This window comes from Littorina saxatilis, linkage group LG4 (genome assembly GCF_037325665.1).
Source record: "Littorina saxatilis isolate snail1 linkage group LG4, US_GU_Lsax_2.0, whole genome shotgun sequence".
In the NCBI taxonomy this organism is placed as follows: Eukaryota; Metazoa; Mollusca; class Gastropoda; order Littorinimorpha; family Littorinidae; genus Littorina; species Littorina saxatilis.
In genome coordinates, this window is record NC_090248.1 from 58,561,352 (window position 1) to 58,585,361 (window position 24,010).

The following is a 24,010-nucleotide window of genomic DNA, read 5'->3' on the forward strand; positions in this document are numbered from 1 at the left end:
ATCTAGGTACAGTCCAACGTGAAAAGAAGTTTTCGTTTTTTATGATTGTTTTGCGCCTCTTGTTAGTTTATTTTCTATTTTTCTAAATGAAGATTAGATCATGACGTGGTTCAGGTTCATTTGTTTTGTTGAGAATCTCAAGAAATAGCGTTTGAATCTCTCATCATAGCCAGAGCTGTCTCGTTCGTATAGCAGACGCCATTGCTGTTTTCCGCATGCGGTGTCAGCGATGCGTGCGGGACAGAAATTATGACAGATACTGGCATTTTCATTCGCACTGGAGCAGATTTTACACAGCGTGTAGTCATTTTTACATTTAGTCAAGTTTTGACTAAATGTTTTAACATAGAGGGAGAATCGAGACGAGGGTCGTGGTGTATATATATGTGTGTGTGTGTCTGTCTGTGCGTGTGTGTGTGTGTAGAGCGATTTAGAGTAAACTACTGGACCGCTCTTTATGACATTTTACATGAGAGTTCCTGGGCATGATATCCCCAGACATTGTTTGGATAAATGTCTTTGATGACATCATATCCGGCTTTTTGTAAAAGTTGAAGCGGCACTATCACAGTCACACCCTCATTTTTCAATCAAATTGATTGAAATTTTGGCCAAGCAATCTTCGACGAAGGCCGGACTTTGGTATTGCATTTCAGCTTGGAGGCTTAAAAATTAACTAATGACTTTGGTCATTAAAAATCTGAAAATTGTAATTAATTTTTTTTTTATATAAAACGATCCAAAACTACGTTCATCTTATTCTTCATCATTTTCTGATCCAAAAACATATATAGAGAATACTACATGGCTTGCTGTGTCGTACCAGATTTACACGAGTTTTTTTAAATATTGAACTGTTCACTATTTGAAAAAGCAACGAGTGTAAATCTGGTACGACACAGCAAGCCATGTAGTATTCTGTTTATCCTACATACTGTACTTACGTGTATTTTACTGAAAATGTCCTGCAGTCGAGGCAGATAAATTGAAGACGCTTGTTTTGAAACCTCGATCTCTTCTAAAGCCTCGTGCAATCTATTACGTCAAAGCAAAGAAACGTCACTCTGAAAGTGTGGCGTGACGTGTTAGTTCTAAAGATTCATCGTGGGTAATTAGCGAGCGCAATTTTTGTTTCTATAATGACGTTTGTCTCGGTGACTTTGGCATCATAAGCAGTGGAAAAACAGGTCCCCCCTGCCAGACTTGCTTGACATGACCTCATTTACATGATATACACACATGTGATTTGAACGATTACTATCTCACGGGTGTCTCTCTCACGTATGTAGGATAAAAAATATGTTATATTCGGATTAAAAACAAGTTCTAAAAATTAAAAATATAAAAATTATGATTAAAATTAAATTTCCGAAATCGATTTAAAAACAATTCCATCTTATTTCTTGTCGGTTCCTGATTCCAAAAACATATAGATATGATATGTTTGGATTAAAAACACGCTCAGAAAGTTAAAACGAAGAGAGGTGCAGTAAAGCGTGCTATGCAGCACAGCGAAACCACTACCGCGCTAAACAGGCTCGTCAGTTTCACTGCGTTTTGCTCGTGCGGCGGACTACGGTCATTGTTAAAAAATGCAGTGCGTTCAGTTTCATTCTGTGAGTTCCACAGCTTGACTAAATGTAGTATTTTCGCCTTACGCGACTTGTTTCTTTGTGTTACGAGGATGTGTTCAGGACAGAACCACTCTGGTTTCCAATGTGTGTATCTTGGGATCTTGACGGTTGTAACATGCACTGTTATGTACCTCAATGTGAGATGTAAAGCTGTGGTAGCAATTAAAATATCTGACTCCAACTATTGCATACTTTTTTTCAGATGCCAGGATGCTGCTAATGCTCCTATCCTTGCTGCCAGTCCAGTCAATGCTGATCCAGGAGCAGATCAGAGAGACCGGTACGTTTCTACTGTAAATAATTTTTTTAACATGTTTTTCATTAATCTTAATCTTATTATACCGGAATGACTTTGCTTGCATGCAGTCATTTTTTTGAATTTTCTGTATCCATACTGATTTGTGCAGACATTCCTAGCAAAGTCTTTCCATGGCATGGTAAGTGCAGGTTACATATGGAATCAATTACATTTATACATGTATTTCAAGTAACAAATTACCCCTAGTTGGTATGAATGGAGAGCTTCAGTTGTCTGCTTTTCTGAGGTAGACATTTCCAAGTTTATTGGTGTCACTTGCTCCTTGTATTTTTAATTCATGATGTAATCCTTTTCAGTTACTATTTTTAATTTTCTATTTTAAGAAAGGTTTGTTTGTTTGTTTGTTTGCTTAACGCCCAGCCGACCACGAGGAGCCATATCAGGGCGGTGCTGCTTTGACATATAACGTGCGCCACGTACACACAAGACAGAAGTCGCAGCACAGGCTTCATGTCTCACCCAGTCACATTATTCTGACACCGGACCAACCAGTCCTAGCACTAACCCCATAATGCCAGACGCCAGGCGGAGCAGCCACTAGAATGCCAATTTTAAAGTCTTAGGTATGACCCGGCCGGGGTTCGAACCCACGACCTCCCGATCACGGGGCGGACGCCTTACCACTAGGCCAACCGTGCCGGTCATTTAAGAAAGGTTCGTTTGTTTGTCCACAGATTGACACACTGGATGGGGTGGTTGTCCGTTTCCTTAGGAAACAAGGATCATCGTTTGTGTGGCCTGCTGTGGAGGAGAGATTTTTTGTGAAGTTTGAGGAAGTAGTTGAGGTGCTGCCAGTCCCAACTCTTGACAGGCGTGGCAGACACACATTTCAATAAAAAGTTGTTTCGTTTTGACTGAAATAAACCCATGGTTAACTGATATTGGTGTCTGTGTTTGTTTGCGGTGTCCATGGTTGTAACACGCGAGACGTTCTGTGTCATTTGATGAATATCTGCATGTATTACCAAGATTTTTCAAAGTATGTCCATATACCTGTTTTAAGTATTCATGGAGATTCTTTAAATCATACAATTTTGCAGATAGCAATATCTGATCACTTGCTGGAAAGGTTTTCTGTAAATGATGAAATGGTCGATCTGGCGTCCTCATAGAGTAATCCCCCCATTATGTAAGTGTATGGTATATTTTGAAACTTCTGGTACTTCTATGAAGCAATTTCTATTGTATCTCATTGGAAATTGCATGATAATTACTTGTATTTTTTATGATAAGAGTAAAAATGTGCCTCTAATGGTGTCCTGTGTTACACGCGAGACAAGGCAACCTTCAACACATTATCTTAAATTACAACATTTCCAAAAGTTTATCTTGCTTTTCAAAACCTAATGTGTTGGAATTAAGTTGAGATGTTAAACACACCAAAATATTTCAATTTTGACTAACTTTATTTTTGGGCACTCAAGTCACACATCTGACCAGTTTTTCAGGAGAGTGACCCTTATCTGTAAATATTTTTAAATCTTCTTTAAAAAAACATCTAAACTGTTCTCTGTAAGTAACACACCCGCGGTGACATAATCATGTGAATCTTACAGTTCTGTCTAATGTATACTATATTAATATTACTATATAATTATATTCACGTCATCTATATATATACACGACTTGTGTCTGTGTGTCTGTGTGTCTGTGTATCTGTGTATTTGTGTATTTGTGTATTCGCCATACACGGCCAAAGTTCTCGATGGATCTGCTTCAAATTTGGTGGGCTTATTCAGAGAGACCCCGGACACAACCTCATCGATGAGATATTTCAACACGTGCTCTCAGCGCGCAGCGCTGAACCGATTTTGGTTCCACCTCAGCTATTTTGGTTCCACCTCAGCTACCCGGGCCCCCATACCGACACACCATAGCCGCTACACCACATCACAACGCCAAAGTTCTCGGTGGATCTTTTTTAAATTTGGACACCGTATTCAGCTACACCCCGGACATCATCGATGAGATATTTCAACACGTGCTCTCAGCGCGCAGCGCTGAACTGATTTTGGTTTTTGTGTTCATTTCACCATTATAAGTAACTCTTCCTTATCTTCTCCAGTGTTTGGCGTTTATCTCCCTTCCTTCGTGTGGCTTTCCCGTTTGTAAGTTACTATTACTATTTTTAGAATGTCACTGCGCTGTCCACTGCGCTGTCCACAACGCTTCCCTTGCACCCGTAAGTTGTTCTTACTGTCAAAGTGAAAAGGTCGAATCAATTTATAGCCACGCGAAAAATACACTCTCACCTATCTCTATATATTTATAGATACAGATATGCATATATATATACGGCTTCTCTGTGTGTGTGTGTGTTTGTGTGTGTGTGTGGGCAAAAACCTGTGTATTGTAGAGTTCTGTTTGTGATGTGGTCTAGCGGCTTTTGTCCGTCTGTATGTTCAGGCATGTGAGAAGCCACAGCAGATAATATAGGGCTAAGAAATAAGCTCTAAAATTCTCAATCCCGTTTGACAGGACTTCGCCTTCAAAGGTGATTGTGGTGAACCGCCACGCTGTCTGTCTCTGTCTCGCGCCGTTCACCCCAAATTCCCGTTTCTGAGTAACTATTTTTAGAATGTCACTGCGCTGTCCAGAACGCTTCCCTTGCACCCGTAAGTTGTTCTTACTGTCAAAGTGAAAAGGTCGAATCAATTTATAGCCACGCGAAAAATACACTCTCACCTATCTCTATATATTTATAGATATAGATATACATATATATATATACGGCTTCTCTGTGTGTGTGTTTGTGTGTGTGTGTGTGGGCAAAAACCTGTGGATTGTAGAGTTCTGTTTGTGATGGGGTCTAGCGGCTTTTGTCTGTCTGTATGTTCTGGCATTTGAGAAGCCACAACAGATAATATAGGGCTAAGAAATAAGCTCTAAAATTCTCAATCCCGTTTGACAGGACTTCGCCTGCAGAGGTGATTGTGATGAACCGCCACGCTGTCTGCCTCTGTCTCGCGATTCACCCCAGCGAAGCCGGGTATTCCTCTAGTATTACATATTCATAGCATATAGTATTCATATTGTTTTACTTCGTATATTAGATTTTGTGTTTCGTGTGGCCGTGGTGCTTATGCTTATTTACTGTACATTTACATGTTATGCCTATATGAATTCATTATATTATGTTGTGTATATGCGTGCGGATGTGTTAGTGTGAATGTAAAGGGCACGTTGTAAGTTTAGGCCCTTGGCTTAAAATGTTTACCCTTTATGTCAATTAAATGTTCTAAGTCTAAGTCTGAGTCTCTCTCTCTCTCTCTCTCTCTCTCTCTCTCTCTCTCTCTCTCTCTCTCTCTCTCTCTCTCTCTCTCTCTCTCTCCAGACTCACCCATATCCAAAGTAATCTGAGAACTCGTCGACCAGCTTTATGGCAAGGTCCCTCTTGCACGACCCCCGGGGTCCCACCAGCACCAGCATGGGGTACGGGGTCTCCACGTTGGGCAGGGTGCTGGACACACAAACACATCTTTAATTCCATTCTTCTTTTCGGACCCCAGTTGCATGCAGGCTGCTTCAACCCTCAGTTTATTTCCTTTCTTATTCTTTTTTTCTCTTTTTTTTCTTCTTTTTTTGTTGTTGGTATAAGGCATCCTTCTTCATTGGTCTTTTTTTCTCTCAATCATATCAAATAATCAAATAATTATTCTTTATCTCAGTTCAAAATCAAACATCTTTGTATTTTTCTCAACATTATAATGTCTGACAGTAGACAAATTACGGAAACAACTCTGTCCGATTTGTATGTGCTGTGAAAGAGTTGTTTCTCTTGGAAACATTGAGGCATGCTTTCCCTGTGACGTTTATATAGGCCCTGTTCACGTTTGGAGACGCGCTGCTTGCTGTAGTGATTACCAGCTATTGTGTTTTCAGCGTAGCAATAGGGCCCGATATTTAGACGAGACAAGTATAATGCCGACGAGTCGAAGACGAGTCGCATTATACTTGTTCGAGTCTAAATATCGGACCCTATTGCTACGATGAAAACACAATAGCGTTTATGTAGCTATTCTGACATTACATTCTGTGTTAAAATCATGCTTTTGTCAGCAACACGTACCAGAATGGTCCATGTCGTTGATTGCAGACGACGGTTCCCTTTCCGCATGAAGCCACGGAAATAACCGAACATTGAAAAACCCACGGACATGTATTACGGAGAAAACTCGAGATAACCGGATGTTTAGCATTACGTCAATATGCTAGGAATCATATGACGTCATGACGTATCATGCTTGCCTACGTATATTGTATGTTCGAAAGTCTGACTTCTGTTGGGAATTCGCGTGGTGAAGACTGCGGTAAATCTGTAGATGATAAGAGAACAATGATTGTCTCAGAAGAAACGACTAAATGTTTCAGACCGGTAACTTCATTTCAACATTGCACTATACAATGGAAGTTCTATGTGACAGGAGAGTTTGCTGATTTTGTGTTAAACATTGGAGAGATCGTCTGCTAGAATCAGAGATAGGTTCCCTTCAGATTGCAGCTTCTGGAAATTTGTAAGGTTTGTTGCCTGTTAAAGAACTGGATTTTACACGTAATGTATGTCATGTACAGTAAGCAACAACAAAAACACACACAAAGCAAATGGCATCGTCTGTCGACCAGTCACAGAAACAAACCTGGCGAGGTATGCGTGTACTTTATACACGTGGAAGAAACCGGAACCATGCGTCTTTGTTATCGACAATATGCTTTTGGATATTGAGTAAAATGGCCGACTTTCGCAGCATTATGCTTTGATGATCGGAAGAGACCATCCAATCACAGCCCCCGAATTCCCCCACGTGTTCACCAGAATAGCTATATAGGCCTATAATGTTACGTCAGAAAGTTTGCCTCAATGTTTTCAAGACAACAACTCTTTCACAGCACATACACATCTGACAGTTATTTCCACAGTTATTTCCACAAAATTCAAGGTAAAACTGCAGTGCTGTACATGTTGATTTATGACATCAAAGAGATGTACTGAATAAAATGTGAGACATGAACCAAGATTATAAAGGCTTAAAATTATTCTCTTGGTTCTTTTTAAAAGCGAAAACTAACAAAGTAAATTGGACGTACATAAGAATCAAACCTGTACAATAAAATACACATAAAATATCAAGGGTGAATTAACATCACAGGCAACAACAACAACAATAAAAAAAGAGAAAACAAACTCCCAAAACAGTGAAAAAACTTTAGTCATAAAACGGCTGTTAACAAAACAGAGTCAAAGAAAACTGTAGATGTACCTGTCCCAAACACGACTAGGCTGTAGAAAGTTGTACACGACATGCATGATGTGATCTCTGGCAGCGATGACCTCCAATGATGGGTCGAACATATTCTTGGCTGCTATCTGCAAGATGGAAAATGTTCATAAAAAGATATCAAGAAAAAAAAGAAAACACACACACACACACTTATATACGTATGCAGACACAGGCAGCACACAGACACACACAAAAAATTAAATTTCAAATGCTCAGCTACAAACCAGCCCCTCTTCCCCCAAACACACCACCTCCAACCACCAAACTCCTTCTTCCAACCACTCCCCCTCTTCCCCCCTCTCCAAACTCTAAATATCACTCTCTCCCTACACCCACCCTCTTTTCCCTCCCCTCTCCCAACACCCAACCCCTCTGCTCCCTCCCCCCATCAGCTCTCTCCCGCCCCTCACACACACACCAAACCCCCCCTGACACACACACTCCTGCAAATACAAGAAACTCTATACTTAAGTCTGCCACCTCAACCTTGTACCTGTCCAGTTCGGTGAGACTGGGGATATGGAACAGAATGGCCAGGCGGCAGTCCACCCCCCACCCCCGCCCTCACTTCCCACTCACACACACAACTCACCTTCTCCTCCACCTTAACCTTGTGCCTGTCCAGCTCGGTGAGACTGGGGATACGGAACAGGATGGCCAGGCGGCAGTTCGGCAGCTCTTGGATTGGATTACGCAGCAGATTGAGCTCACGCAGCATGCGCAGTTTCTCGATTTCGCTGATCTCTGACGCATCAATCACCTTTTGATGCAACAAATGTGTTCAGTTGTTATTAGCTTAAATGGAAACAGTTTAAAAAAAAGATTCTATTGCTACGGTATTCAGGGTTCACAAATGTATTCACCTGCTATGCTACATTTGCATTTGGTAGCATACAGTAGACCTGGGAACCCTGTTTTGCACTTAAAGTATTCTTAAACTAGATGATTACCCGCTTCGCCGGGTACCGGCTTCGCCGGGAAAAAGTAGAGAAAGGGAGATCTAAAAATAGTAACGTGCAGTGACCTTCTTAAAATAGTAACGTAGTAACGGGAATATGGATTGACGCCACACGAAGGGAGATCTAAAAATAGTAATGTGCAGTGACCTTCTAAAAATAGTAACGTAGTAACGGGAATATGGATTGACGCCACACGAAGGAAGGGAGATAAACGTGCAAAACAAAACACTGGAGAAGATAAGGAAGAATTACTGGGAATGGATATAGTGGATCTACAGAAAAACCAAAATCGGTTCAGCGCTGCGCGCTGAGAGCACGTGTTGATATATCTCATCGATGAGGTTGTGTCCGGGGTGTAGCTGAATACGGTCTCCAAATTTGAAAAAGATCGACCAAGAACTTTGGCCGTGCATCGCGAACAGACAGACAGACACAAGTCGTATATATATATAGACAACCATTAGCATACTCCACAGAGCATTTGATAATAATCCATGATTCAAACATGCTTCGCAAGTGTCCGTTGCACCGTTAATTAAAGGGCAGCTGTCGGGTTGCCTGGTCTCAAAAATGTGCGGAGTCGCATGCAAAAACGCGTTTAAGAGTTTTCCGAGTTGATTCAACTAAAGACTGTTGATTTGGTCCAGAAGAAGACACTTTCATCATTAGTTTGAAACCATTAAAATGCGTGAAACTTTCTGCTAGTTCTCACAATCCGCAAAAAAACAAAGCAGTTGGCAGGCCGAAACGACTCAAAATCCGCGACCGACAACTCTGTCAGCACAAGAAAGACGCCGCAGCGTTAGCCTTGCTGTGACGTCACTCGAGGAAGCCGATAAGGCCGCTGTGAAGTTTACAGTACAATGTAGACTACAGCTGGACATCTGTAATGCTGTACGCGTGATTGATTCTTGCACAAAGTAAAGTATTATGATGGTGGTATCTTCTCAAGACCCACGTTCCCATTTTCTCTTCTTTGATCTGACCGACTGCAACCTTTACAAGTCATTTCTAAAGTGGTTCACATGCTGTTGCTACTCCTCCAGTCCACCCGGTTAAACCATAAAGTTGCTCAACCACAGACCCTCGTGTCCCTTGTCAGCAGACACTGTACACTTATGAAGAAGGTCCGCTTGAGGTGTCACACCAATTACCGTGTACGTGTGAGGTACTGAATTCAAGACAAAAGCCAACTCTGTCGGTGGGAAAATCTAGGAAAGAGATGATGATAATACATCTTCAGTTACTCACTCAAGTAGATAGACGAGATAAGATAAAGGGAAGAGAGACGGAGACAAAGATGAAACAGTGGATCTAGTGTGGAAAATGGGGGAGGGGGGTTCGGCCGCAAAAAATCAAAGATGAATCTGTCAAACTGTGTTTGTGATGGTTATCGTGCGTGTGTGTGTGTGTGTGTGTGTGTGTGTGTGTGTGTGTGTGTGTGTGTGTGTGTGTGTGTGTGTGTGTGTGATAACACGTATGTGTGTGTGTGTGTCTGTGTATATGTATGTGTGATAACACGTGTGTGTGTGCAGTGTGTGTGTGTGTGTGTGTGTGTGTGTGTGTGTGTGTGTGTGTGTGTGTGTGTGTGTGTGTGTGTGTGTGTGTGTCTGTGTGTGAGTGTGTTTGTGTGTGTGTGTTTGTGTTCCTCGACGCGTGACAATATCTGCCAATAAGTTGAACAAAAACAGGGTTCAAGTGGAACAAAAGCAGGAGGGGAACGGAAGACATGTTATGAACTCTGTTTTTTACTGCGAAATTTTGGCCTGGGAGAAGTCACCCCATCCTAAGTTTCTCTTCACCTACCCGTGAAGTATGCTTGAGGGCTTGACTAGACAACCCGATTGCGCCCATTACACGGCATAAAGAGAGCACCATTCAACCCGGCCGATTCCGCGGCTGACGTCACGCGTCCAAGGGAAGTAATTTTCGAGCGGGCTGCATTGACTCGGCCAAGAATGCAAACTTTCTTCGATTAAAGACATTGTAGCATGTCTGAAGTCTTCGGACTTGTGTTATCAAGCTGTCAAAATCACCAAGTAACTTTTAAGTATAGTTTCAGTTACATGATAACTCATTCTAAGGAACAGATTTTGAGAGCCACAACCCGACAGCTGCCCTTTAAGTTTACCAATACATTTAAAACAAATCCTTCTTTCAATGTTTTCTGACAATAACTGCAATCATGTGTCAAAATACTGGATCGGCTTTGGGATGCGCTTGTGAAGAAAAGTAGTCTAAGAATTTTTCTCTGCGTATTTCTGACCGTACTGTACGTACTGACTGTATTCTAGACAATCAAGCATACAAAATACAGCGAAATCGTATGGGTTCCCAGATCTGATACACTGTCTATGCGTGCATCAAAATTCAGCAAATACCTGAAGTTTAATTTTGATGGAGTTCTACACACAGCAAACAGAAGATTCTGTAGACCCAATTTTAAGTATAACAAATTAAAGAGAGAGAAGAGAGAGAGAGTGAGAAGAGAGAGAGAGAGAGAGAGAGAGAGTCTCAGAGAGAGAAGAAGAGATCAAGTTTCATCTGACCTCATTGTCTTCAAGGTCGATTGACTCCAGAAGGTCATGACCTTCCAACCCTTGGAGGCTGCGAATGCGATTCCCGGCCAGGTTCAGAACCTTCAAGAAACAATAAACAAATGTTAAACATACTGAAACAATATGATACACGACACCGCATAGTTACACAATCAAATTGTTTATCTATCGTAAGACATATGGCTTCACACACATTGTAATAAAATATGTAATAAAAGTGTTAACTTAGACCTGTAAAGAGTAGGAATAACAGTTGAACAAAACAAGGGTAAAAGAAACACAGCTTGAGAAATGGTGGTTATACCTGCAACTGGTGCAATGTGTCCAGGTTTTCAATTTTCTTGATCTTGTTAGAACACTGCACAAACATGAAATGCACAGCTTTAGCAAGCGAATACACAGAAAAAAGTCAGCTCTAGAACTCTGGTAGGTAAAGTTACATGTACCTTCTAAAACTTGTATGGACTTCAAATGTAGATAAAAAATAGTCATCTATGTCTCCTTTCTGTACTAATTTGTCTCATGGGATTCGTAGCAATTTGCATGTTTCATACATAGTCAAGTACTGCTCATTATTATAGCTAAGATTAAAAATACATGTAGTTTTAAAACTGATAAGAATCAAACATATCACTTTTGTGATTTTAATATCTTTATAAATGTTTTGGGGGTTATATTTTTAACTCAATGGGGTGAGTTACCTATCTTAACACTAAGGCCTTCTGAATCCATGAAAACCTTCATATTCTCAGGGCCAGACTCCAAACAGTAGAACAATCCATGAAAAACTTGGTATTCTCAGGGCCAGACTCCACACAGTAGAACAATCCATGAAAACCTTCATATTCTCAGGGCCAGACTCCACACAGTAGAACAATCCATGAAAACCTTCATTATCATATTCTCAGGGCCAGACTCCACACAGTAGAACAATCCATGAAAACCTTCGTATTCTCAGGGTCAGACTGCAAACAGTAGAACAATCCATGAAAACCTTCGTATTCTCAGGGCCAGACTGCAAACAGTAGAACAATCCATGAAAACCTTCATATTCTCAGGGCCAGACTCCACACAGTAGAACAAAGTACAGTAAAATGTATACTTTATGAAGAGGAATCAAAGAAGACAGCGTCAGAAAAGGGAGTATGACAGCCTGGGTCTTCAAATGAGGGTGCCACTTAATATTAAGCCTGATATTAAGGGAAGAGGTGGCACGAATTTTTTTACTAAAATCCTTCCAAAATGTGTTTTGGGTTTCCTGCAATATTAGGTACTTTGAACACCCTAGATTCATTGTGTCATGTTTATTTTGTCAATTGTATCGTATTTTTTGCAATAAAGTGATGAATTTCAAAGTGAGTGCACATGCATGAGTGATAAAAGTCAGAAAACTTGCTGAAAAATCGATGTTTTCAAGGGCTTGAAACAGCCACTTTTCTTCCAAGAAGACAAACTCGTTGCACTCGACACGATCCATCGGGAATTCCCGTTTGCTGGTGACGTCAACAATACCCCAAAATAGCCCGTTATTTTCGCTCAACTGTCAGAGCACAAGCATACTATCCGCGACAGGAATTCCCGGATTTGCAAGATTGACCGTCGATCTATGAGAGCTCTTCTCTGGTTGGTCATTGTAACTTACCATGGCTACTGGCGCATGCGCAACAAGCCTTATCCGCTGTAAACACAACATCGGTTTGTCGATCGAATTACACTACCGTCTATCAGTCGGCCAGCAATGTTCACTGCAAAATTCAACGATAGAAAGAGGTTTGTGGGGCAGGCATCGGGCAAGAGGAAGAAGCAGCTTGCATTAGCTCGAATAGCCGAACAAGAAAAGTCCACGGGCGATGAAAACGCGCCCCGCGAAGTTGGCGCAGCGGAGTGTGTCGTTTTGGATGGTGGAGGTGATGCACATTTTTCTCATCGACTTCAAGTCGAACCTCGGCCAGTGTTGTGCGATATACACGACAACCAGCAGGAAATAGAGGGTGCTTCTGCCTCTGCGAAGAAGCTAAGAAGATTCAGTGGTGCCGATGACTTGCAGAACGCACAAGTGCCAGCCGATGTGCCTGCTGAACCGAAACGTACATGGTGTATCGTTGAGTGTGGTCAGCTCAACTCGCTATTATCGGATGTGAAGTGCCCGGAATGCGAAGCAGGACATTTAACGATACGCGTTGGAGAATCCATGGGCTTGTCCCAAGAGTTAGCACTTTGCTGTGACAGCTGCCAGTACAGACGGTCAGAATTTTCTTCACCTAGAGAGAGCAACCGCAACCACATGAAGAATGTTCCCTTTGACGTGAACAAACAGATTGTCCTATACTCGCATGAGATTGGCAGTGGGTACTCAAGTGTGGAAAAGCTGTGCACAGTGTTTGGCATGCCCGTGATGAACAAAAGCTCATATCAAAGAATTGATAAAAAGGTCAATGCCAGCATCTTGGCCGTAACAAATGTCACACTGGTGGAAACTGTTGAGCATGTAAATGTTGCATACAGGCAGACCTTTCCTCAAGGTAGAGCAGATGTCCAGTTTGACGAAGAGGATGAAGACGCTGCCTGGGAAGAAGATGACGGTATTCTTTGGGTAGATGTTGCCTTTGATGGCACCTGGCATAAAAGGGGTTTTTCATCACATTATGGTGTAGGAGTGGTGGTTGACGTTCTCACTGGGTTGGTGCTCGACTTCTCTGTAAAATCCACCTACTGCCACACATGTGCCATGAATAAGGAGAAGTTGGAGGAGATGACCCCTGCCCAACAACTGCGATGGGAGCAGCAACACCGGGCTGAGTGCAGCATCAACCACCAGGGATCTGCAAAGTCTATGGAGAGGGATGCAGCGTTGGAGTTATGGGGAAGGTAAGAATATAATCTGTATACCCCCACCATAGCCTATCTTTTAATTTTTGAAGTTCAGAACAGAGAGAGAGAGAGAGAGAGTGCACGAAGATTCGATTATGAATTAGTAACAATAACAAAGTTCATTTATAGCCTTTTATAACAAAACAAGAACAAAACAATACTACTGTGAAAATATTTTGTAACACAACACCTCCCCCCCCCCCCCTTTATAACTTTATAAGCAAATCCTGAACTCATAAATTGTGTTCTGCAAGTAGAGGTGCACAATTTGCTTGCCTACACAATGGGTTTTCTGATTTTTACTGTGCTGCAGGTCTGTTGAGCGTCACAACCTCAGGTACAGAACTATGCTGTCGGACGGAGATTCTACGGCTTTCAATGCTGTGGCTGCAGCTCAGCCCTACGGTCCCACACGTCCCATCACCAAGCTGGAATGTACCAACCACCTCCCCAAGAGAATGGGCACAGCTCTCCGCAAGGCAGCAAAGGATGAAAGGCTTGGTGGAAGAGGGGAGGGGCGACTAACCAAGGAAAAGTGCCAACGCTTGCAAAACTACTTCCGTAGCGCGATCCTCAACAACCTTGAAGATCAGCGAGCCATGGAGCAGGCGATCTGGGCCACTTTCTTCCATGTGACTTCAACTGACGAGGACCCTCACCATGACAGATGTCCAGCTGGGTCAGCCTCATGGTGCTTTTTTCAAAGAGCCAGGGCAGAAGAGCAACCACCACCTCCACACGCAGAGCACAACGGCACCGCCTTGTCCAGGGAAGTCTCGCATGCTGTTCTGCCCATCTACAGAAGAATGACCAATCCCATTCTTCTCAAGCGCGTGGCCCATGGCAAAACCCAGAACAGTAACGAGTCTCTGCACAATGTCATGTGGGGACACTGCCCCAAAGAAATCTTTGTTGGGAAAGGCCGGGTGGAAGCAGCCACCGCTGAGGCTGTTGCGAAGTTCAACAGAGGCAACTTTGCACTGGCACAGGTCATGGACCACATGAGCTTGCCAATAACTGATCTCATGGAGGCTGCTTTGGCCAAGAAAGACAAGGTTAGGATTCAGAAAGCAGAGAAAGCAACAGCTGTGGCCGCTGTGGCAGCCCGTAGGGCAAGATGTGCGGGTCGTCAACGCCAGCTGGAGCAGCAAGAAGACCAGGAGGGGGAGGTGTACGGAGCTGGACTGATGGGAGACGGGGGAGAATAAGTAACTGAACCATTTCAAGAAGTCTGTGAACAATACAGGAGCACTCATATCATCTTTATTTGGCCATCTGTCTTCATCTTTTTTACAGAAACATTTCACCAACTTTCAATCACCATTTTCTCAGAATATGATTTTCAAGGACGGTAACCACGCGACGAAGGTCTTCACTTCTCATCTACTTGTGGTAGACTACCAATTTTTTCACCCCAATCATTGTAAATGAATTCGCCCCGTAGTTACAGGAGCGCTTTTTCAAAAAAAATTGTTTTTTGTTTTTTATGAATTAGAATAAAAGCCTGACATAGCATTTTCATGCGAAAATATAATGTCGGCCAATTTTTTTTTTTTTATGGAAACTAAGGCTGATACTCACAAAAATGCTCTGTAACTACTGAGAAACGCTACTTGTGAGTTCATAACAACAAATATGAGGTTGTTAGCTTGAGAAATTTCTAAAATATCACGCTAGAGCTGAATAGGCCGTTTCATGTTTTTTTGTCAAAAATCGAGCGTTTTTACCCATAAAAAGACCCTCAGGCAATTTTTTTGCACAAATGAGTCTTTTTATGTGTTTTTGCTTGATAATACGTACAAATATTGCAAGAAAAAGTGCAAACATCCAGTAGAAATTTTTCGTGCCACCTCTCCCCTTAAAGGCACAGTAAGCCTCCCGTAAACCATCACAGATACTGTCAGGCTTTTACACACAGTACAAACACCCTTCCATTTGAATGCTCACCGAACGGGAGCATCCTAGGTGCCCTACGTAAAGAGCGAGCAATTTTCAAATAATTAATTTTGCGGATTGTCTCCTCACACAATCGGACCGTACGTGGTGCGTTTTGACGCTAGACCTAACTTTTAAAATCTAAATAATAAATAGACAGCTTGTTACACAAACATTCTTAAATCATAAAAGAATTCTTTTTTCATCAAGACAAGATCAGTACAATTCGAAGTTTTGAAAGTTTGTAAAAAGAAAAGCCCGGAAGCAAGGTCGTGGTTCTCGTAGCAGACGACGGTTTATGCCTATCGCCAGTTCCTCTGAACAGTCAAAAGCCATCGCTCGAGTTCTTGTGAACCACAGCCGTTTGTTTCGTGCAAAGTCAGAGGTACATAATAACGTGCTATTGCAGATAAGCTCACAGCGATTTACCAACTGACGACAACATTGTGAAAAAGGGAAATATGATCACAGAGCTAGGTTCACTGTTAGGAAACGCTGCCGTTGCTGAAGTTTGGTTCAGTTTTGTGCGTTGCATGTAGTTGACTTATTTGTACTTTGTGGGAAAGTACCGATATTATATTTTGTAAACACAATATTTATGTTTGGACGAGAATGCAGGTGAACTTTCTAGTCCTGTCAAAACAAGTTGTTTAATACCACATTGTTTTGAGTCGTGGGTTCGTGGCGTTCGCTCGGATTAAGTGCGTCGGCGCTTTTGATGTACGTCACAGAGAATGTCACTATTCTAGTCCATGGATAGTTCATCTAATTTTAGTTGTATCATGTTCGGTCTGGAATATTCTCGAGATTGAGTATTTGCTATATAGGCCAGCGCGATTTATATGTTAAAAAGCTTCAACCTTGAGTTCTGCTACGATGTGCAGTTGTATGTATGGAATGCTAAATAAATCCTCGAACTCAATTTGACGATTTTTTGTCTGCTGCTGTGAAGACGGGCCACGTAGAAGAACACAACTATACGACATTTGAGAACTTCGTCAATCTCAAGTGTCGTGTAAGATAAACCACGCAAAAATAAATTCTTTGAAAATTGGTCGCTCTTTACGGAGGGCACCTAGGATGTTCTCAAGCGGTGAGTGTTTAAATGAAAGGGTGTTTGTACTGTGTGTAAAAGCCTAACAGTATCTGTGATGGTTTACGGGAGGCTTACTGTGCCTTTAATTGTGCAAAGTTGACTTTGCGAAGTCGATTTTGTGAAGTCCAGCACAAAGCTTTGGCACTTAGTTTTTGGTAAAAAAAAGACTTGGCGAAGTCAACTTTGGGCTGAATAGACGATTTTCAGACATAACTCCGTCGAGTTTGTATGGGTTGTGGAAGAGTTACCTTTTCTTGCAAATTGGCCGACAAACAGTGAAGGGACCAATCACTAGTGACAGGTGCGCCAATAACATGCGGAGGTCACTCTCCCACAATCCATACAAACCCAACGGAGTAATTTTCGGAACTCGTCTATTAAGGAAGGCCTTGAATGACACTGACGAGGTTGAGGTCCCTGAGGGGCAGCTTGTCGAGCCCCTGGATGGTCTCGATGTTGTTGTGCGCCAGGCTGAGCACATGCAGACGTCGACACTTCTCCAGGCCTTTTATCTCGCTGATCAGGTTGTCTGCATTGTGTCAAGGGTCATTTTCAGTTTCATTCTGGTCAAATGTGTCCGCATACATGTATTGTAACAAGCTTACATAGCGCAAACCACGACAAATCATGCTCTCCGCGTATCAATGAATAAAACAAACAAGTTTAACATTAAATGCATATAAACAATAACCTAAGAACCTGAATAGAACACCACACTTACGACAACACAACATGAACTTTGTAACAATATCGTCTGGGCATAACTATACTAACACAATAGTCAATAAATGTACAATAAAATGTAATCTCTTATTCACAAAACCTTACATTATTATGGCATCATAAACTCAAATTCTCCTTTTATACTAGTCAGTGCTAATGTCTACACATTTCACACTTTCTTTCCACTTCATCAAAATCATTGTCAAAGGATACTGTCGAGGACCAGTTTCTTGAGAGCGTGATGCGGAGACAGGTCCCCCATGTCGGACAGCTGGTTGTACGACAAATCCACTGACTGAAGGTTCAGCGGTGGAGTGAAATCCAGCATCTTGCTAATGTTGTTGTGGGAGGCATCCAGCGACAGGAGGTGGGGCAGTTTTCCCAATGGGGTCAGATCTGAAAGAGGATGTTTAGATAATGCTCAAAATCAACTAAAGTGTTTACAACTGTACAGACCCCATGAAGAAAACAACATACCTGTATTTGAAGTAGAAATGCTGTTGTGAAATATATTTGCAATACATACTTTAAAGGCACAGTAAGCCTCCTGTAAACCATCACAGATACTGTTAGGCTTTTACACACAGTACAAACACCCTTTCATTTAAACACTCACCGCTTGAGAACATCCTAGGTGCCCTCCGTAAAGAGCGACCAATTTTCAAAGAATTTATTTTTGCGTGGTTTATCTTACCCCTGAGCCATCGTGAACCCGTGTGATCCAGTTTCCCTTTTTCACAATACAGTCGTCAGTTTGTAATTCACTGTGAGCTTATCTGCAATAGCACGTTATTATGTACCTCTGACTATGCACGAAACAAAAAACGGCTGTGGTTCACAAGAACTCTAGCGATGGCTTTTGACTGTTCATAGGAACTGGCGATAGGGATAACTGCTACGAGAACCACGACCTTGCGTGACCCTGCTTTCGGGCTTTTCTTTTTTCAAACTTTCAAAACTTCGAATTGTACTGATCTTGTCTTGATGAAAAAATAATTCTTTTATGATTTAAGAATGTTTGTGCAACAAGCTGTCAATTTATTATTTAGATTTTAAAAGTTAGCTCTAGTGCCAAAACGCACCACGGTCCGATTGTGTAAGGAGACAATCGGCAAAATTAATTCTTTGAAAATTGCTCGCTCTTTACATAGGGCACCTAGGATGTTTCCGTTCGGTGAGCGTTCAAATGGAAGGGTGTTTGTACTGTGTGTAAAAGCCTAACAGTATCTGTGATGGTTTACGGGAGGCTTACTGCCTTTAACAGAATCCTTGAAAGGCATACCTCACCTTATTTAGAATGAACATAACATTTACCTTTTAATGCATAGAACCAAAAAGATGCTCATACATTTGTGTTCTACAGTAAACATGCGTCTTTGGAATGTTATTGTGCTTGTCCCTTCTTTATAATTTGCTTGGAAAATGCCTAATCTATAAATAAAAACATTGGTTTTTGCTCTGAGTTAAATTTCCGGTTTCTTGCTACTGTGTGAAATAGGAAACTAAATTAAGTGTTAATAATGTACAACCTGTTATGGCGTTGTAGGGAATTTCAACCTTCTGCACGTGTACATACTCTCCCAGTACAGATATGTCCAGCAAGCTGAAACCCTGAAAAAACAGAAGCAGAAAATCTTAAAGTATGTATATATCGTGACTCATAAGTACTGTGAACATTCTGTTTCCTAATTATACAAAGCAAGCAATGCGGCACTCTATGACTGGCAGACCAAAACAGGAATGCTGAAGGCATGTGCTATAAAAGAATAGTTGCGGACACATTCAAAAGACTGCTTGGTGCTGAGAGGCTAGCACTGTGGAGCAAAGTCTGAAGTGCTTGGAGCAAAGTTGTTGTTGTGAGAGTTCTGCAAGGGCTTTAAAGCTTGTCCCAAACAGCTCTGTCACAAAATCAGCTTGACATGTTGTAAAAAAAGATTTAAAAAAAATGCAATAATTTGCGGAAAGTGCCCCAAACATAGGCCCTGTGTGTCACTCACAATCAAAATCATACTTATGCTCAAACAGCGTCAACCTCAACCTAAATTTATCATCAATAACAACAATAACTGAAATATAAAATTTAAGAGTAAATTTTCATTTGATTAATATACTTACCCAAATCTCATTGATAGTAATTTACTTCCGTTAAGTGCTTAAACGTTGAACACGCTTCCCTGGTTACACAAGGGAAGCCACTCCCCCAAAGAAAACATCACATAACCATGGTCACCAGACCACATGATCTATGAGGGTAGGCTCCCCTTGAAGCCACGTGACACGCGGCCGCCATATTGTAATCACTTCTTGACAAGCCTGAGCAAGTCTTAAGCGGGGTAGGCGGGAGGGTATTTTGTATGAGATTTGGGTAAGTATATTAATCAAATGAAAATTTACTCTTAAATTTTATATTATATTACATATTACTTCCCCAAATCTTATTAATAGCAGAATGCTAATAAAGGAGGAGGGTTAACTCACCCCGGGGATCTAGGAAGAGCCTGCCCGGCCATAACAACGGCTGGTAGGACGTTGCAACCATCAGAGCGGGAGCCCGCCACGTCTCTCAAGTAGTAGTTGAGGAAGACGTCATCGGATTGCCAGTAAGCGGCGCCCAGGACCTCAGTAAGCCGTCTGGACTTGAGTACAGCGAGCGAAGAGGCCCAAGCGCGGGTCTCATGTGTCCTCGCCGAGGATAGAGGCAGGATGAATTGAGTAGACTGCAACCCATTGTTCTGCTGCCACCACACATAGGCTTGTTTTATGAGTGTGGAAGCCCATTTTGCTAACGTAGACTTAGCAATGTCTTTGTTTTTGGATGTGTTTGTTGATAAACAGCAACTTCTGACTACTGGCCCTAATGGGATTCGTGCGACATAAGTAAATGTTCAGAGCACGAACAGGGCAGTTAACAAGATCTGGATCATGAGGAGCTAGAATGTTAGCTAGCGGAGGTATCGTAATCAATGGAGATTGCTGATCGGGTCTCTGATTCTTAGCCAGGAAATCTGGTCTAAAGTTTAGTGATACGGAGCCATCTGATTGAAAAGCAATGTCTCTCTGGAGGCCGGATAAGGCATGAACCTCACTACCACGTCTGGCCGTAGCCAACAAAAGTAACATAAGTGTCTTTCGTGTTAGATTTGGTAAACTTGCAGCATGCAAAGGCTCAAAATCAGACGATCTCAAATATTCAAGAATAAGAAAGAGATCCCAAGCAGGGACTGGTATTCTAGACTTAACGTCGGCAATCGAGGCGCCTTTCAGCACTGAAGCTATGGCACCGCCAAGATTGATACTATGTCCTAACTGTTTTAAAGTTGAGGAGATGGCCGATCTCCGAACTTTAGTTTAAGAGAAGCGGCCGAACAACCTTGTGAAGACATCCATGATAAATGGTTAGCGACGTGCATAGACCTAGGCGCTACTGGATTAACTTTATTCAAGGTACACCAACTAGTCCACGCAGTCCAGTGACAGGAATAGACAGACCAGGTCGAAGTTCTGTGAGCTTCCTGAACTAATGAAATAGTTAAGTCAGAAGCTCCAGCGCTCTTTAGTGCGTGCCCAACAACCTCCAGCCATGAAGCTGTAGAGACTGCGGGTTCTCGTGCAGAATGCCGGTTCTTGGTTGTAGTAGTTCTCCTCTGACGAGGTTTAGCGGCACAGGAGAGCCCTGAGACAGGCGTAGCAGATCCGGGTACCAGTGTTGGCTGGTCCACAACGGAGCTACAAGGATAAGGCAAGGACGTTCCAGATCGGCCTTCCGGAGCACCTTCCCGAGCAAGGAAGGTGGAGGAAACGCGTAGGCCGACCAATCCAACTCCAGGACGTTCATTGCCCATGCCTCTGGATCCGGAAACGGGGAGACGAAGAGAGGTAGTCTCTTCGAGAACCGAGTCGCGAACAGGTCGATCAATGGTTTGTCGAACAGAGCCCAAAGGCGTTGCAGAGCCTGATGGGTGATGGTCCATTCCGTGTGAACCACCCGCGAAGACCGGCTCAGTGCGTCTGCCAGAACGTTCAGACTGCCTGGAAGATGCTTCGCGGACAACGTGATCTGATGCTGCTGGCACCAGACCAGAATCTGACAAGCACGAAGCGACAGGGAGGGAGAACGAACCCCGCCCTGATTGTTGAGATAGGCCGCAACAGTGGTGTTGTCCGTGAGGACGCGGACATGACTGTCCCGCAGATGAGGAAGCAAAGCCCGGAGCCCTTGCGCGACTGCTTCCAGCTCTAAGCTGTTGATGTGGGATTTCGCATGAACAGCAGACCAGAGGCCCGAAGCCGTGTGCTGTCCCAGGTGAGCACCCCATCCCGAAAGGGACGCATCTGTGCACAGATCTGCACTGGAGGGTGGAAGGACAATAGAAACGCCCTGCGTGATCCAATCCATCTGCAGCCACTGACTGGTTGTGCGATGAAACCACTCCTGAATCGAATCGGCACTGACATCTGCCATCCTTGAGAGGCAGGCTGCCATGCCGCTGAGAGCGCTGCTTGGAACGGGCGCTTGTGGACTCTTCCCAAAGGAACAAGCTTGGCCATGGATTCCATCTGTCCCAAAACGGACGCAAGAAGTCTCACCGGCGCTCTTTGCTGGCCGTTTAGCGCACGAATCAATTCCTGAAGTTTTGACACAGTTCCTGAGAGAAGGCTGAACTGTCCATGCCACTGTGTCGAACCTCATGCCCAAGTAAGTGAACACCTGTGCAGGGCAGAGATCTGACTTGGCCTGATTGATTGCAAATCCCAAACCCATGGCAAGACCCAGGACAATATGAGTGTGGGATAGGCAAAGGTCTCGTGACTGGTGCAGAATAAGCCAGTTGTCCAGGTATGCCCGAAGGTGCACTCCCCTTTGCCTGATCAGAGAACAGAGTTGCCTGACAACCATTGTGAAGATCCAGGGCGCTAACGAAAGACCGAACGGCAGGGCCCTGAATTGGTAGACCTTGTCTCCCCATCGAAACCTCAGCCACTTCCTGTCCAGGTGGTGTATGAGGATATGGAAATAAGCGTCTGATAGGTCGATGGACGTGACCCAATCACCCTGGCGAAGGGCGTCCCGGACTGCAGCGGGAGTTTCCATTGTAAACCTGATCTTGCGCAGATAGACGTTCAGGGAGGACAGGTCCAGAACTGGACGCCACCCTCCTGACGCCTTGGGAACCCCGAAAATCCGATTGTAAAAACCCGGGGAGGAATGATTGAACACTTCCTCCACAGCTTCTTTCCGTAAAAGAGCCAGAATCTCGGTATTTATAACCATGACTGATTCTTTGATGGTCGGCAAAACAAACTGAGGTAGAACTCTGGTAAGAGGTGCCTTGTCCTCTTGCCAGAGCAGCCGAAACCCCGATCGAATTATCCCTACAATCCGTTGACTGGGTACATGCTGTATCCAGCAACAGAGGGCCCGAGACGGACCGCCCGCCATCACAAGGATGGGGGCTGCAGGAATAACCTGATCGGGGACGCATCATTGGGGGTTGGGCTTGCGCCTAGACCCCCGAGACTTGCCGAAGGAGGGCTTCTTGTTGGGATAAGAAGCGCCTCTTCCGCGGCCTCTAGAAGAGCCAGAGTTTTGTTTAGCGCCGCCCCTAACCGAAGCGGTCATCTGGGCAGCTGAACTTGATTGTTTGTTATATTGAGTATTGGAGCGTTGCATGTTTTTCGCAAACTCCAAGTCCTTTGCCTCTTGAGTTTCTTTATGCAAAGCGTCAAGAGACAAAGGACCCAGAAGCGCATCCTCCATGAAAGGAGAAGTGCGTAGAGAGTCAAGCGTTCTACGATCATTCAGCCGAGACTCCGAGAGGAAATTATCTCTCCGGGTATAGACTGCATGTGCGTAGAGCCTTGCTGCGGACGCCATCTGTTGAGCTGACACCTTCGCCAGTGCAGATAACAGAGTGGCCACATCCTGTTCGCTCGCGTCGTTCCTGAACTCAAACGGTTCCAGTGAAGAAGTGAGAGAACGCGTCAAAGATCGCAACAAAGTCTCAGTCAGAGACGCAAGTTCTAGCGAAGATCTTCCTGTTTCCTCCAACCCAAGCAGAGAGGATTCTGAGTAAGGGAAAGACTTATCCTTCCTGAATGGCTCAAACCGCAGAAATTCAACGGCCGGTGTAACCGGAAGTGGTGCTCGTGGCAAAGAGAAGGTTTGAATCAACCCCCGAGAATTGTGTCTCAACACCAATTTCCTATGAGAGGAATGGCGAAACACCGAGGCCTGTTGTTCCGTGGCAAGCCAAGGCTCCGCTGAAGAAGGAGCTGGACTATGCGCCACCAGTAAAGGAACTGGCCGAAGAGGCATGCTGCTACCCGGAGGTGGGTTAGCAGCCAAAACCTTCGCCATCTCGTATGCTACCGAGGGTGATTCACAAAAACGAAACCCCGGAGTAGCAGGTTCTGACGGTATAAAATTGTCAACCGCTGTTTTCGGAGGAGCGGATGCATCAACTGCTGAGACCACTCCTTCCGGAAAGTATCGTGAAGCCACCTCTGCTGCAAAAGCAATGGAAAGGCGGAACTTCGCCGGTAACCGGAAACTCTCTTCATCCGGAACGGAAGCCACGCTCCCGTAAACCGAAGAAGTATCCTGTGCTCCGGCGCAGTCTTCCGGTAAGATACCGC

General features: G+C 43.5%; 2 protein-coding genes and 1 long non-coding RNA gene across 4 annotated transcripts in view; 2 read left to right on the forward strand and 1 right to left on the reverse strand.

Annotated features, from left to right (window-relative positions):
• The window catches only part of LOC138965192 (leucine-rich repeat and guanylate kinase domain-containing protein-like), a 41,204-nt gene that overhangs the window by 11,042 nt on the left and 6,152 nt on the right, over positions 1–24,010 (reverse strand). Inside the window, exons 1-9 of one of the 2 annotated variants that reach the window (XM_070337312.1) lie at positions 19,853–20,699; positions 18,904–18,985; positions 17,588–17,770; positions 17,056–17,180; positions 11,054–11,107; positions 10,741–10,830; positions 7,825–7,992; positions 7,212–7,318; positions 5,294–5,413 (exon numbers count right to left, since the gene is read on the reverse strand). In XM_070337312.1, the coding sequence (XP_070193413.1) occupies positions 5,294–5,413; positions 7,212–7,318; positions 7,825–7,992; positions 10,741–10,830; positions 11,054–11,107; positions 17,056–17,180; positions 17,588–17,702 (779 nt within the window). In that variant the 5' untranslated portion in view covers positions 17,703–17,770; positions 18,904–18,985; positions 19,853–20,699. Of the gene's footprint in view, positions 1–5,293; positions 5,414–7,211; positions 7,319–7,824; positions 7,993–10,740; positions 10,831–11,053; positions 11,108–17,055; positions 17,181–17,587; positions 17,771–18,903; positions 18,986–19,852; positions 20,700–24,010 lie in introns of those variants that run through there. The other variant, XM_070337311.1, reaches the window with a different exon arrangement.
• Positions 1,344–2,832, forward strand: LOC138963610 (uncharacterized). The gene is made up of 2 exons (XR_011454878.1): positions 1,344–1,914; positions 2,628–2,832. It is a non-coding gene; the product is annotated as an uncharacterized lncRNA (long non-coding RNA).
• On the forward strand, positions 12,488–14,828 carry LOC138963694 (uncharacterized). The gene is made up of 2 exons (XM_070335541.1): positions 12,488–13,617; positions 13,934–14,828. Exons 1-2 carry the CDS (start codon positions 12,488–12,490, stop codon positions 14,826–14,828), a joined length of 2,025 nt encoding a protein of 674 aa, XP_070191642.1.

Excerpts from the sequence above, each read along its gene's own strand:
- LOC138963694 (XM_070335541.1), top strand. The coding sequence starts at position 12,488 with ATGTTCACTGCAAAATTCAACGATAGAAAGAGGTTTGTGGGGCAGGCA. Across the intron at positions 13,618-13,933 it reads GCGTTGGAGTTATGGGGAAG|GTCTGTTGAGCGTCACAACC; the intron begins GTAAGAATATAA and ends ACTGTGCTGCAG.